Source organism: Pygoscelis adeliae, unplaced genomic scaffold (genome assembly GCF_000699105.1).
Source record: "Pygoscelis adeliae isolate BGI_AS28 unplaced genomic scaffold, ASM69910v1 Scaffold190, whole genome shotgun sequence".
In the NCBI taxonomy this organism is placed as follows: Eukaryota; Metazoa; Chordata; class Aves; order Sphenisciformes; family Spheniscidae; genus Pygoscelis; species Pygoscelis adeliae.
This window is the reverse complement of record NW_008823922.1, coordinates 1,485,810-1,501,826: the sequence shown is the minus strand read 5'-3', so window position 1 is coordinate 1,501,826 and position 16,017 is coordinate 1,485,810. Positions and strand designations below refer to the sequence as shown.

Genomic DNA, 16,017 nt, shown 5'->3' with positions numbered 1-16,017 from the left:
AAAAGAAAAAAGGAAAAAAAAGAAGAAAGAGCATACTTGTGCTTAATTGTTATTCTAATTACTAGTTCTGGTGTAGTGTAAATTTTTTCCCTTGGCATTATTATGAACCTCATTTCCTTACAAAGTCCAGGATAAACAATTCCAATATATTTTGTTTTAATTATCAGGGTTTAATGAGGCATAATGAGACTATGTTGAGTGGTGCAGAAAAAAATAATTTAATGTGTGCAAAACTACTGAGTGCTCCTAGCTTGACTGTGCATATTTCACCTATTGTAGGGTAGCACTATATTAGCTAATATTCAGTGTGCCCATCATTTATTTATTAATTATACTTGCTTTTCAATGGAAATTTTCCCTTTTTTTTTCCCTGGCATTTGAAACGAGAAGAAACTAATTAAGATATCCTGGAAAAAATGGACAATTCTCTGAGTTGAGCAGTGAAGGATGCAGCCGATACCCAGCTGATGGTGCTAGACGCATTTGTCATGTCACGGACAGAAGACTGGAGTGTGTTGGACGCACAACCTGCCTCAGCCAGTCTGTTCCAAATGCAGTCCTTCTCCCAGCATTATTTGGCGGGGAGAACTTCTGCCTTCAGTTCTTAGGGTCACCACTAAAAGAAACCTAGATAACAGCTGAAGTCACCATTCAGAAACTACCTTGCCTGGGCTCTCACTGTAGATACATTTTCCCGCTCCCAAGGTGTGGTTCCTACAGACTTAAAACACCACAGATACTCCTGCAGTGAAAGGTGCAAAACAGCAGCCCGGGAAATAAACCAGTAAAGTGAGATTATGGCCCCTGACGCTTTCCGAGGTCCCTTTGCCAATGGCACCGAATCCAACAGCCGGGGATGGCTGATGCAGCAGTTAGCACCACCCTGCTACCAGATTTATATTCCGCTTTACCAGGGTGACCATACACCAAGACCAAAACACCCCTTTCCCCCCCTCCCCTACACAGAAGCTTTACGTAGGCAGAGGGAGATTTTGGCCATTTGTCTGGGAATTCTGAACACGAGGCAGTGTGGTCAGCGTGGCGATGACGGGCTGCTCTGCAGAAGGGACGAACACTTTTGTTCTGCCACGCTGGGCACATACAGCAGGTTTGAAACACTCAGACGTACCGGACTCCCTGTGCCTGCGCCATGTAGCTCAGGCACCACCAGTTCAACGCCTGCTCTGCTGGATGGAAATACAGGAGCCCTCTCGCAGCCCGTTTCCCTGGCTTGGGGGAATCAAGCCTTTTGCCCCTCACAGAAATGAGCTTCCTGAACGCTCCACTGCCTGTTCCAGCCTGGACTGAGCACCAAGTCCTTTGCCTTAACTGCTGCTCCCAGCACCAGGACCTGCTCTTGGAGCTGTTCCAACCTCGGAGTGTCACAGCTCCGCTGGTACTTGCAACAGCCTCTGCAGCCTTCCAGAGAAAAAACTAAGCAGGAGAAAACCCTTCTCTCCACACTGACCCACACATGCCAACCTTTCTTTCCAAATCCATGTCTTGCTCGGGATCCTCCACTCCACCCATTCCAGGTTGTAGTTCCCATAAGCGCATGCCTGGCCTACACACACGGGGCACAGCCTTCTCACCCGTATCTGTGAATGACAGCGTTTCTCTTGTGCTGGCTTTCTAACCTAGTGGAATTTTAATGAAGGCATCCCAAGATATTGCAACATATGTGAAAATAAGGCCTTACACACCAAGACTGAAAACATCTCAGGTATGTTTTAAGTTCAGGACCTCCGTGAGGTAGGCTCTGTTACGAGCACCACACGTGACCAACCTTGAAGGGCTTTAATCTCTATGCCTAACTCAAGTGAGAGTTACAAGAAACTTCAATGCGAGCTTCACTTCAGGAATAATTACTGGATCCTCCCTGAAGGAAAACACATCTATTCTGCTTATCCATTCATTATACTCCTTGACATGGAGTCAGAGGACCGAAGCCATTGGGAACACCCTCTCTTCTGGAAAAGTATTTGATTCACGACTATAGGAAGGAGGTTCAAATACAACACAAAAAACCAGACCAATGTTACATTACATTTATTTGGAAATTAACATTTTATATTACAGATTAAGTTAATATACTCCAAGTGTTTGGGTTTTAAATAAAATAAATTTATCACAGACATAAGTATTTACAGAAAGAAAACATTTACATAATTTTTTTTTTTTTTTAAAATCTCATTGGAGTAAAAAAATTCTCCATGAAGCTTCTACCCACGGGAGACGTCACGTTTTGTGAGAAGTCAGCCTCCTTCAGGGATTAATGGAGACAAGAAACCTAACCAGGCTTAAGTTACAACTCAGTGAGTTGATTGAGGAACTGCAATGGGCTGGTTACCCGCATTAAATTGTAGCAAGACTGAAAGACCTCAGTGGGCCCCTTCCAAGTCTATGTCCTACGCTTCAAGGAAGAATGGAAGGGAATCAGTGAGTACTTTCTGTCAAACTTGCCTCAGATACAGGACCAGGCCAGCATCCAGCATGTTCTCACAGACCTCCAAAGCCTAGTGTTGTTCTTTCTTCCTGCTAAACTATGGGGATTCTGACCCAATCGTAGGATCCCATCGTACGGCCACTATATAAATACACAGAGGCAATCTCTGCTGCCACACAGCCTAACAGCCGCAGCAGACCATGGTGGAAGAGAATGATTTTACAAAGAGGGAGACTGGCTGACCCTTCATCATACAGAGGTGCGGCCCTGAGTTGGAAGCCAAGTTTGCTGATTCCCAGACAAATGCTGACCTGTGTGTTCCCTCAGACTGGCTAGCAAGTCCCAGGGGACTTACAAGGAGGTCTCTGCATTTGGTAGAGCTGCATAAAGAACAGGGGGAAGAAGTGCATTTCCAGGTAATGCATGAGCTGCAGAAGGTAGAGGCCTCCGAGATTACCTCTGGGCAAACGCTTATCCTGAAAGCTCTACGTAGGAGTGTACATCCCCACTGGATCATGCAGTCAAAACTGAGTAAGGCTGTGTTACTAAGAGACCTGCACCCCGTCCTGGATTGAGGCAGGATACCATGCCTGTTAAATCATAGGAAATTTTAAGCCTCAATATACAGAACAAAGCCTTAATTTGAACGCTCAACTTAATGTGTTTCTACTCCCTCACATAGCAAGTTCCTGTTTTTAATGGTTTCCTCTGGTGTACAGGCACTCAAAGAGCTCTCCAAGCAGGTCAGCATACCCTCCAGAAGCTCACAGCTCTTCGAAAGCCAGCCTTAAACGCCTTTCCACACAGCCATGGTGAGGGGAGAAGGATCTGAAGCACAGCTGAGTTTCTGGGTCTCCTGCCCTGTAAACTGAAATGCCATCTCCTTTGGTATCTTCAGTGGCAAATGGGGAACTGAATCCAGGTGCATGCCAAATGCAGACTGAAAAAAAAAAGGTCCTGCTAATGACAACCACACCTTGTTGCCACCATGTCTTTGTAATTTTTAAGGACCACATTCTCTTTGTCATCAAAGTAAAGAAGATTGAGAGACTTCAATTCATCTGGCACACAGCAGGGCGTGCTGACATCTTGAGACAGTTTAAGTGTATGGACTATGGACTGAACTGTAGCATGGTTTGTTGCATTTAGACTTTCCCCCAGGGGGAAGAGACAGGATCCTCTGCAATAAAATGCATTATATCCACTTGGGTAAATAATCCATCCTGACCAGCCAATAGCACGGAAGTCAACGTAGAGTTCCCTTCGATGACATGCTGTTACCTGGCTTTTGGCAGAAGGGGTTGCAGCAGCTCGAGGTCTCCTGCTCAGGCTTGCGTTGCTGCTTTCGACGATCTGAGTTTCACGAGGCACACGTGAAGCATCATTTTTAGCAGGGTTCACCTCTGGTTCTGAAAGGAAGTTGTGTGTTAATCTTTCTCAAAAGAAATTCATTTCCTAAGTACAGTAGTCTGCATGAAAGTCTATTCCATAAATCTACATCAAAGTCTTCAGAGTAGATTTTAAAATGACATTTAACTGTCGAAGTATCGGACGAGGTGTGTATTCAATTGCCATTTCAGCCATATTTCAGAAACTGCCAAATCTCGTGTTTCACTTTGTGGCCTGAAAGGCCCCAACTCAGCAGAAATATAAAGGAAAAGCTCAGTGATATACTAAATACATTCTGTGAACTCCACAGGCCCTTTTCAGGGCTGAATCTGGTCAGAATGGTATTAACGGTCTTTATATGGCCACTCCTACAACACACATCACGCCGAGCAGTGCTAACAGAGCGTGGAGATCACAGCCTTTTTCTCTCTCCAGTATTCTCCTCCCAGGAACTCTACTCATACGCTTGCAAAACAGAGTGTGTTCCTGTAGAGTAATATTTTAAAAAATATTTTTCAATTTTTGGATCTGAAAAAATTACCACCAGGTTTATGGAAGTCTGCTAGAGAATGAAGCTTACTGACAGTAAGTTTGCCTTCTTAAAGTATCTTCTGAGAAGTCTCGATAAATGTCCATGGAGACCTCAAGATCCATGTACAGAGGCTGAAAACCACCGATATACAGGCTGGTAGAAGAACAATCTGCACAGATTCACTGACCATAAACAACAGGCAGGTCTAGGGAGTTTCTTCATTGAGAAACGGATATCAATTTCTCAATCCTGGCACAGTATCCGATACGGAGCTTGATGCTCATTAAACTGGGATCGAGGATTTCACTATAAAAATTTTCTTTAGAAAACAAAAATAAACAGGCCAGCCTCATTTTTGTTTTTCATCAATTTCACCACCTAGTTCTTGATATTGATGCAAGTCCTACCTAGTTTCTTTCTAATGTGCAAATGCAATCGTTTACCAGAAAACCCTTCAAAACAGAATCATTTTTGCCCCTCCTCCCAGCTTGTGCTCTTTGCATTTATCAGGCTCTAAAATCCGGCCTTAGTTGGTTTTACTGGAAGACCAGTGGGAGAGGTAAGACACGGTGTTTTGTAAGTTAAGGAATGAGGGCGTTGTCTTTGATGAAAGCAGCATTTAGTCACAATGCTAATTAGACACTGAAGTTAAATAGGTGCTTAAAAACCAAGCCAAGGACAGAGAGGTTTAAATTGCTTATTTAACAACCTCTTCCACTCTTGAAAACTGCACTTAATAACTCTACTTACAGTTGCTTTACCAGCATTTTCACAAAGTTTTCCGGGTCACTGAGTTTTTTTAGCCTAAACCTAATGCGCAATTTTCATGCAAACTTCACCACCACAAAAATAATATAAATAGGAATTTAAAAAAATAGAACTCCCACCCCTTTACAAACAAAATAAACCAGATTCCCCCTAGGCTTTATGAATATTTCCTGCAAACAGAGTTTTTCTGAGGGGAGAGGCAGCTTAAGATGCTGGGTGCCCTACTAGCAAGAACTACCAAATCAAACTCTGATCAGTGACAAAGCTGAACTTCAAACCTGTTCAACGCTGCAAGTAAATACCGAGATGAGGTATGCATGAGGCAGCAGAAGGTAACAGAAGATGAACAGGGAGTTCATATTCTAACACAGCTGCTGCTGTGGTGTGAACTTACTTGTGGAAGAGGGTAAAAAGCTGGAAGACCTCCGTTTGTTACTGTTGGTGAAGAGGACAAGGAGAGCATTTCTACTCTCCTGCAAAGCGCCCTGGCTCTTAGCAAACTTAACCAGGTTGTGCTCAATTCTGTTGTTGAATACATGTGTTGTAGTTATCAAAAAGCCACGGTTGGAGCTGCTGTTTCCAACCCACTTGGAAACCTGGTAATGAAAGGGAAACGAAAAAATACTGTTTCAATATTCCTATTACAGCATTATGATTAAACAATGTTTCTATTAGGAAAACGGAACAGGCAACAAGCTATGAGAGTGTCACAAAAGTGAGGTAACTGTATAGCTGAGACTCAATGGAGTTTAATACTTAAACCAGTATTCAACATTTAAAAATACAAAGCTACATTTACAGGAAGACAATTAATTTCAGAGAATTTACTAGTGAATAGATGGGTGTAGGAGTTAAAATTAACATTAAAATAAATCCTCTCTGACTTCAGCCAGGATTTTTTTTTTATAGCTATCTTAATAACAGAGCAATATGAACTCTCCAGACTTTCCATACCACTAAAACTCATTTAAATCTAACAAACATGGCATTTGAAGAAATTAGCTCGCAATCAAGCAAATTTACTTTATCTAATTGTTATAATTACAGACTAATAGATAAGGCCAGGCCATTCTCAAGCAGGGCTATCATGACTTAAGATGCAACTCAACCGATCATGTGAGCATGCTGTTCAGTCTGACCATAAAGCTTAGGCAACAAAAAACACTGTCCGGGAGTACAGATTTAAACCCAAGAAACCGTATGTTTAAAATCACGTTTATTTGTTTGCTATGGAAAGGCATTCACATACTGTTATAGTTTATCTGCAAAACAAATCTTGAAACTAACAAATAAAGAAGTCTACAGAGGAAGTTAAATGAAAAACAATCCAACCGTGATAAATTCCAGAAGCACAACGTTAAAGCCCGCTGCACATCTGCTCTGTAGTAATGCCACCAGAATAAAAAGGAGAAATGAACACCTACTCTTAGCACACAATCAACGCCATCTCCTTTGGCAGCCTAAGGACTAATGTGTTTTAATCACAACGACATACTTGGCCTGATGTCCCTCCTATCGACTAGGTTTGGGTTACTCAATTCTCATCATGCCTGTGCTGCTAGCAGTATATAAACACTTCTCCTTTAATTCAGCTAGCACCACGTATACTTTTAAGTGTAGAGAGAAAGCTTCTCCCTCTGCTGCTATCCTTCAGTTTGAATTGGCCACAAAACCCAGCGTAAGGGCAATGCTGGAGTTATGAGCCGACTGTCACCTTAAGAGGTTTATGATTAAAATGAAGTCAGAATTCTCTGCTTACTGTCTGCGTGACGTTGAATACTTCCCAGCCTTCCGTGTACAGGGACAATAATCTTGATGCAACGAGATGTTTTTTCTGTGGCTTACTTCCACTCTCCATGAGCTCATACACTTCCACCTTGATGCGAGCAATACAACAAAACAGTAAGAAATGAAACCAATTGTTCTTCCAGCAAAACAAGCAGGATGACGATTATGCACATTTCTGCTACATCATAGCTGTAAGACTGTACCATCACTCTAAACCAGGCAAAAAGCAGTTTTTGGGCGGTTTAACAGAGAAACAAGTATCGCTACATACATCTACTTCTTGATGTGTTCAGAGGCAGGATACTGGACTGTTTGATTCTATAGAAAAATATCCTGACCATCCCTTTCCTTTCTGTTTTGAACATGGGATACCGTGAAAGTCTCCTGTTCCTCCACATCTTTGTCTTCAGGTTTGCAGAAAGTCCAATCCTGCCCTTTTGCCAAAGGAACAGATACGCTTAACGTCAGAGTCCTCACCTGCCCCATTTTCCTATGAATCCCTGATTGCTATTATTATTTTTTAGAGCGGCTCAAGCAGATAAATTTCAATTCGAGTTTCAAAACATCTCAAAACGCAGAAAAGTACGGTATGGTTTGAGATAGGTACGACATAGGTATCTGTAGGGATAGGTCGCTGCCACAGTACGCGAAGGACAGCGTACTGCCAAAGCAAAAACCTTGAGTCTACTTCTTTGCATGCTGGAGGCAAAGAAAAAGCGAGGACGACAATCAAATAAAACCCAAAATACAGCAGGTTTATGTGGTAAATGGTCGCACTCCTCATTTTCAGTATTACTAACAATGAAAGCACAACTAAGCGTTTACTTGACAGATTGTTTCCCCACTTACTTTGCAAAAGTGTTTCACGTCAGACCTTCTAGACACATGTGTCCTCTTCAGCTTGAAGACCCTCAACTCGGCTTTCAGCATCCGCTCGCCCTTCTCCATCGCGCTGATGTCGAAGGAGAAGCGGTACTGGTCCACGTGAACTGGAAAAGAGCCGCCTTTAGGAGCCAGGCAAGACCCCGCAAAATAAGCCGAAGTAGAGACACCAGGCAAAACAAAAAAAGCCAGCACTTTTTTCTGGGGGGTGGGAGTGTTTGGGGTTTGTTTTTTTGTTTTGTTTTCACAAATGGGTTTAGGGACAGAAGTAGAACAGTAACTTACTGTACTTAGACTACAGACCTACAACAACACAGAAGTAGCATAAAACTGAGTTTACCCTGCTAACAAGAAGGCAAACCGATTGACAATTCCTCTGTGGTAACACTCAGCCAATGCAATGGTCTGTTTCAAGACCTTCTACGAGACTATGACTATAGGATTGAACACCACAGGAGCATATACCTCTTCTCAACTTTACCTTCTAAAAGCATCGAGACATTATGTAGTTGTATCATATTCCATCCTTGTAAAAGTCACTTGGTGTGATATCAGCACCCTATAAAACTATCCAAGACCGACACATGCTTCAGCTATATATTATCATTTTATTTTGAGCAAAACCCCAGAAAAAAACATTTTGCTGTCAACCCAAATCGAAAAAGGTTTATAAAATTAATAATAAAGCAATCACGATGGCCTGCTGAAATACTGCATAAGAATAAGATGTCTTTATCTGCTATTACTTTGCATAGATGAGGACAAGGGAGAAATAGTGTTCCAAAGTAGTAACTTAATTAAAGAATAAATGTTACACTGTATAACCCATTCTTTGCAGCATTTCTGGGCATGCCAGTTTCAGCCCTACTGTGTCTAACATGCTAGAGGCATACAGTATCAGGTGTAGCACGCTTCACTGCCTATTTTGTTGACTATAGCTTGAGCAAATGTACAAAAGGCCTTTTTTTCCTTGATAAATGAATTCAACATTCCTCTGTTCAGAACTAAAAATAGCTGCTAATTAGTACGATAACAATAATGCAGGATTATCATAATGGTTTTATTATGAGTATGGGTTTTATACACAGAAAAAAAGACTAAGCCCTTGTCCTAAAGAGCTTGTGGCTCAACAAGAGCTGTAGAAAAAACCACGCCATTTGGATTTTTTGCTGCTGTCTTAACTGGTCCATATAAGCTTACTTTTTGAAAAGTTAACTTTGACTTTATATAGCAAATATTTTCACGGACAGAACTATGCCTCAAGAGTGATACTGATTCATAATCTTTTTTCCTCCTGTCAGGACTATGCAGGTGCAGAGTCTGAATACTTCTGGGACACCCTGCATGTATTATGCACGTTGAAACCAAAAAGGACAGTCAATGCACACTAAATTGAACCCTTCAGGTAAGCTGAAGGGTACACATACAAGAGATGTGCCCAGATGTACTGCAGTCCCCATAGCACAGTCACCAACTGTTGGAGCCCAAATTTCAGAGTCCCCCCCAAAAAAAAAAACCCAAACAAAACGAAACAAACCCAAATCCTAAGCATCCTGCATACTAGTCCTTTTTAAGGCAGTCTGGCAACTTACTGAGGAGCAATTATACATTCCTGATGTCCTGTTCTGCTTGTGCCACACGGCCCCGTGTTCCCTTTCCAGGCAGGAAAGCAAAGGGAGGGAGGTTATGGGGCAGGTAGAAATGTCCTCTGGCTCCTTCTGCTTAGGCACACTGTGTTAGACAGGAGTACTTGCACTGAGCAAGCATGTGGGCCCATAGGGGAATGAGGTGGTGACAAAGAGGCTGCAGCTCCACCCGCTCCCAAATTAGCCATTTGAAGAAAAAAAAAAAAGGTTTAATCTGGATTGTTCAAACCGCTCTGATACAGGAAGCACTCACCTTTTGCTGCTCCAAAGCTGAAGTCCCTAGGGCAGTTGGCCATGCGGCTCTTCAGCTCCAGACTCCCTCCTACTGTCACTCGTTCCAGCCTTCAGCTATTGTAGCCATATGTTTGAAAGAAAATTTGGGTAGTTACTATTGCTATGTTTTTTTTCACCAGGAGACAAGCTTGCTGATCCAGTTTGCCACATGAGGTGCAGAGGACTGATGGAGGAAAATGAGAAGCAGTGATGGGTTAATGAGACCAGTGTAAAGAGCACTGTTGCTGCACATAAAGCTACAGCCAACTTTGATCCTCAAAACTCTCCAGTTGTCTTCTAAGGGCTGTATGTATCTCAGCTCATGGCTAGCAGCAGTGCTGGATAAAGCAATATCCATCCAACTACCTGCCTGAGAGCATGGAAAGAGACTAGTAAGATATGAGAAATCATCACTAGACTGTTTTTCAGTCATCCTAAAAGCTTTGCTTCCGTTCCACTGCTTCTTCAGTGAAGAAGGATAAGCATCTTATCTTATCCTACCCTGCCTTTGGGCCTCTTCATTTACTCCTAGTATCCTCCCTAGGCATATACCTCCATTTTTACTCTCATGGTGCTGCTTCCAGACATTAATGTCTGGAAACACATAGCTAGGGTTCCCAAACAACCTTAACTCTGCCTTAGAGGCAAAGATTTATGAAAAAATCCTCTCTGTTTAATATAAGCTGGGACCACAAACAACGAAATGCCTCAATCATAGTAGTACGACTGCAGAAATTCCAGCCTACAGTTAGCCAAACGTAACCCACTGAGTGCTGTGTTCTTTTATTTTCATATTTCTGATTAGGCAAACAACATAATGAAAACCTCGCTCCCTATTCTTTCGTAAGACTGTATGACTCACCGCTTATGTAAGCCTTATGCTGGAGTTGGTCATAGCTCCGCTGATGATACTATGTACTGGTTTGCAATTAGTGCAAGGCTTCAACCTCCCTGTTCTGTACAATAAAAATAGGTTCTCTCAATTTACGTGTTGTGAGCAGTGTGGCTTTGGGAGCCCAGGAAAAGCAGGGAATCTGTAGGGAACTATGATAGATAGTTAACGACTTAAAATTTTAGGTGGATTCTCTAAAGAGTTCAGCATTGGCATTGCTTTTCCTTCTCCCTCTCTCAAATGACTGGATGAACAGCTTGGAGGGTCTGAAGAGTTCAAAATCACCTGGCTTTCAGGTATAGCTTATGGGTAAGAACGGTGGGATTGATTATGTGGCCTGCCATATCATCTTTAATGCCATTGTAATTAATATGGGACAGCAATATTGAAAAAGCATGGTTATCGCATGGTATCATGAGTGGGCACAGCAAAATTTACTTGGGAGCCTTCATTGTGCATTTCAGAACCTTAGCAAGGTGGGACTTAAATGCAAGTCCAACCCTGCCGTTCAGAAATGAAGAGCTCAGCTCAGAACATACTCTCCCTTCTCCCATTGATTTCCTGTTAGCACAAACAATAAGAAACTAGTGGATAGAGCAGGCTGGAAGTTGCGTCTTTCTCAGCACAGCTGCCTGACACTTTTCCATACACACTCTGTGCAGGTTCTGTAGTTCCTAGCTTAGTGACTCACAACAGATCTTTCTGGAAGAAAGAGAGTAGTTTTCTGCTCCCTGAACGCAGCAATGATGCACTGCACAGCAAAGACACTGTGGCTTTTGCAGGCAGGGAGCAAGAACACAAGGTGTTTCACTCACTTCATAGCAGCTGTCTTAGACCCATTTAAAAAAGAAGAGAGGAACGACCCTTGCGTGAAAGATGTCAGACTTCTCTTTACTGTTAATGATAGTAGAGGCAGCAAAACCAGGGTCACCAACAAAACTTAAGAATTACTGAGGAAAGCTTCATCTTCCAAGTCTCAGCTGAAGGTACAGGACTGTACCACATCAGCGATATCGTGTGAAGTAGGAGTGTTGACATCACCCCAGAACCTAGAATAGCCCCTTGAGGGCTGGGTAGATGGAGAGAGCCATTGAGTTGGTAAGCGTGTATTCAGCATTTAGCTTGAATGTTGGAACAGGGAAGTTATAAATGGCCTTAAGTAGCAGAGAGTGTTTTTACCATGTATCTACTATATAAATACCTCTCCCAGAGGAGATAAACTCCCAAGTGCAGACTTGCCAGCACATCCTGACTCCAAGACATGTGCCCTACTCAAGCCCTTCAAAAACTGGACTCTCAGCAATTTTGTATGATAGTTTTGTGTAAACTACAGCTGCTGAATTAATGATCTAGACAGTAAAATGCCATGTTACCTCTATTTTTCCAACCAGGACTTCTTTGTACTGTGCTGTCATTTCCTGAAGCACTTCCAAAGGACTTGAAAGATTTCTTACCTTCCCCGAAAGACTGCATGCGTCAGACGGGGAAACCAATGCAAGCAGACAGTATAGTACCGCACCCAAAGTCACCCAGAGGTTTGTAGTAGGAGAATCCAGATCTCCCTGCTCCTAAAAGACCAAACAGGTAGATTATTCCACATTTTAAACCATCTCAGTGACTATGCTACCTAACTTAATTCCTTCCTAATTTTTCCTCACGGTTTAAGTAATTTCTTGGTCCATACATTGGGAGTAAGCCAAGTTTGGATAAAGCTGCTATGGGGTCTCTTCACAGCTAATCTTTTCATCATCTTTATGTATCATTTGAGAAAGCACAGCCACCACCAGCACAAGAGACACTGCATCGTCCTTCCTTGCTGAACCACTGAGATATGGCTGTTCCTCAACACCTCCTCCCTCCAAGAGAAAACTGCTTAAACTGTTATTACTAGATTTGACATAGGAATCCCAGCAGTATGCAAAAAGAATGCAAGTCAGGCATTATCCCACCAGTTTTATTATTCATCTACCCAGTTCCTTCTTTTAAAAATAAAATTATTTTATGTTGGAGAAAAGTGTTACCTTTTTGAAAGAGCTTTAGTCAAGTTAATCTTTTCTCCAAGACTGTTTTGTCAAATTAATTGCTTAAATTACTGCTTCCTGTGACAGCTTTCTCTGAAGGATGCGTCCTGTAACAATAACTTTCACACTGCTTTTTCTAGTTATGTGATGCCTGCCTGGATATCTTTGTCACTGAGAAAGTATGGTATATCATTACATGTGGATTTTTTTTTTTTTTGATAGATGTCAATGTGTAACATTTTAAAATCTATTGGAAAATTCCCTCCTTCCCCACCAATGCTGTTACGAGGATTCCCCTCTCATTTTCAGTTACACAGTGGTATTGTTGTTTACTGAACAGAATTTGTCTATCTGTTTAGACTTAGCAAATGCAAAACAACCTCCCTCTGTGAAGAGCTTTTTCTTTACATACTCATGATGGGGCATTACGGGTCCTGGCAGTATTAACTGAGTTAATTGGTAGATGAGCAAAAAAGCCCTGATTCAATTGCAGACTAACATCAGTATAACCAAGTGCACTTCAAACATAACTTCAGCTGGGGAATCAAGACACAAAGGTCTCTTCAGATGGCTCCTAAAATCATTGCCATCACCTACCTCCATGATTTTTGAAAAGTGCATCTCAAACTGTATCTGGAGTTCAGCCAAAAATGGACGCCACAAGATCATTCTTTGTGCAAATCAGCCAAAAACCTGTGCAACAGGTTTGCGTTCCTTTTCAGGAACGCAACTCACCTCTAATTGTCCTTTCCATACAGCAGTATCAATAAGCACACAGAAACTGGAGAAAGGCTAACATTCTGTGGCTGTTTCAATCACGAGCAGCATCCCAAATAACACACTTTTTGGCTCTGATGAAGGCTAGTATCAGAAGGCTAGGTCCTCGAGGAACAGCATCAGCCCACCCATGCCAGTGGAGCTGCATTTACAACAGCTGAGGAACTGGAAACTTCTTAGTCCTAATGACTCAGTAGCTCAAAGAAGGGAAGTGCTGCAGGATTGTATGAACAACAACAAAAAGCCCACCAAGTCCTTCTGAAAGTCTTGCCCCTTCTGTTGTAGCTTCTTGAAAGGCAGAGAATTGCACTACTAGAAGACAGTCAAAATTAGCCAAGTTTAGCAATCTTGGAATCAAAAGCGAAGTTGACCTTATGACTTGAGTACAACCGTCTATAAGTGACTATCATCTGAAGCCAAAACTTACGGATGTAAAAGTGCAATTCTCTACAGCTTTATTTGGGAGGATAACATTTATTAGCTGTAGTAGACTCAATTCTCCACATGGTGTAGCCCTTTGAGAAGAGGCTGAGCCACAGTATGAAGTTACGGATTTAAAAATATACCTCTCAATTTTTAATCACCATTTCTATCAATCTATCCATTCAGCATCTTGCTAACATTTCTTTTGTGGTGGGTCGTTATTGTTCAGAAGAGTCAAATGCCTACAACCTTTAGCAGAATCTCTTTTCTCTAGGTCAGAGTTTAGTTCTTAGACCAGACATGAGCGGGTTGGCTATACAAGACTTAAGTGTTCAGCAGAATCATAGAATCATAGAATCATTAAGGTTGGAAGAGACGTCTAAGATCATCGAGTCCAACCATCAACCCAACACCACCATGTCCACTAAACCACGTCCCTAAGCGCCTCATCTACCCGTCTTTTAAATACTTCCAGGGATGGTGACTCAACCACTTCCCTGGGCAGCCTCTTCCAATGTTTAACCACTCTTTCAGTACAGACATTTTTCCTCACATCCAATCTAAACCTCCCCTGGAGCAACTTGAGGCCATTTCCTCTCGTCCTATCGCCAGTTACTTGGGAGAAGAGACCAACACCCACCTCGCTACAACCTCCTTTCAGGTAGTTGTAGAGAGCGATGAGGTCTCCCCTCAGCCTCCTTTTCTCCAGGCTAAACAACCCCAGCTCCCTCAGCCGCTCCTCATAAGACTTGTTCTCCAGACCCTTCACCAGCCTCATTGCCCTTCTCTGGACACGTTCCAACATCTCAACATCCTTCTTGTAGTGAGGGGCCCAAAACTGAACACAGTACTCGAGGTGCGGCCTCACCAGTGCCGAGTACAGGGGCACGATCACTTCCCTGCTCCTGCTGGCCACACTATTTCTGATACAGGCCAGGATGCCGTTGGCCTTCTTGGCCACCTGGGCACACTGCCGGCTCATGTTCAGCCGGCTGTCAACCAACACCCCCAGGTCCTTTTCCGACAGGCAGCTTTCCAGCCACTCTTCCCCAAGCCTGTAGCGCTGCATGGGGTTGTTGTGGCTGAAGTGCAGGACCCGGCACTTGGCCTTGTTGACCCTCATACAGTTGGCCTCAGCCCATTGATCCAGCCTGTCCAGGTCCCTCTGCAGAGCCTTCCTACCCTCGAGCAGATCAACACTGCCGCCCAACTTCGTGTCATCTGCAAACTTACTGAGGGTGCACTCAATCCCCTCATCCAGGTCATTGATAAAGATATTGAACAGAACTGGCCCCAATACTGAGCCCCCTGGGGAACACCGCTCGTGACCGGCCACCAACTGGATTGAACTCCATTCACCACCACTCTTTGGGCCCAGCCATCCAGTCAGTTTTTTATCCAGTGAAGAGTATGCCTGTCCAAGCCATGAGCAGCCAGTTTCTCCAGGAGAACGCTGTGGGAAATGCTGTCAAAGGCCTTACTGAAGTCCAGGTAGACCACATCCACAGCCTTTCCCTCGTCCACTAGGCGGGTCACCTGGTCATAGAAGGAGATCAGGTTGGTCAAGCAGGACCTGCCTTTCATGAACCCGTGTTGGCTGGGCCTGATGCCCTGGTTGTCCCGCACCTGCCTTGTGAGCGCCCTCAAGATGAACACAGGAGAATAAACACCTGGAAGAATGTAAAAGGAGGACAGGATGGGGGAGGAAGGGAAACATCTTAATAAACAAAGCAAGAGGTTTTTTTACCTCCCCCTTCACAAATATGGTTTGAAACCAGAAGGAACAATTATGGTTAAGTTTTAACTTCTGCTGCTAAGGTACCAGTGCAGCACGTTTTACCCAAACGGTGTACACAGTCCCCATAACCACTTACAGAACAATCCCAAGTTTTTGCTATTTAGCTTTCTCAATTTTTGTTCAACTGCATTTGTCCACTGAACTGTGTGGGTAGTAGGCCACATCATCTACACTGGCCTGACATTTTTGGAGTAGCATGGTGCTCAGCTTTTAGCATCTTTACAGGAAAGAAATTTTCAGTAGTTCCTTGTGGTATACTTTTTTTTTTTAATTTTAAGATTATACTCACTGTTTCATGCTGAAATGTCTTTCCTTAATAAGATTTAATGATTTTTGTCAACTTGAGTCCTAAATTAACATCTGTAGTATTTTGAGCGTTATT

At 42.9% G+C, this 16,017-nt stretch overlaps 1 protein-coding gene across 1 annotated transcript; it reads right to left on the bottom strand.

Moving 5' to 3' along the window:
- Positions 1-3,406: 3,406 nt before the first annotated feature.
- On the bottom strand, positions 3,407-9,747 carry LOC103913979 (bone morphogenetic protein 7-like). Its single transcript, XM_009320583.1, has 5 exons — positions 9,705-9,747; positions 7,773-7,912; positions 6,895-7,011; positions 5,530-5,731; positions 3,407-3,855 (listed from the first exon to the last, which is right to left on the bottom strand). Exons 1-5 carry the CDS (start codon positions 9,745-9,747, stop codon positions 3,407-3,409), a joined length of 951 nt encoding a protein of 316 aa, XP_009318858.1.
- Between the last annotated feature and the right edge of the window lie 6,270 nt (positions 9,748-16,017).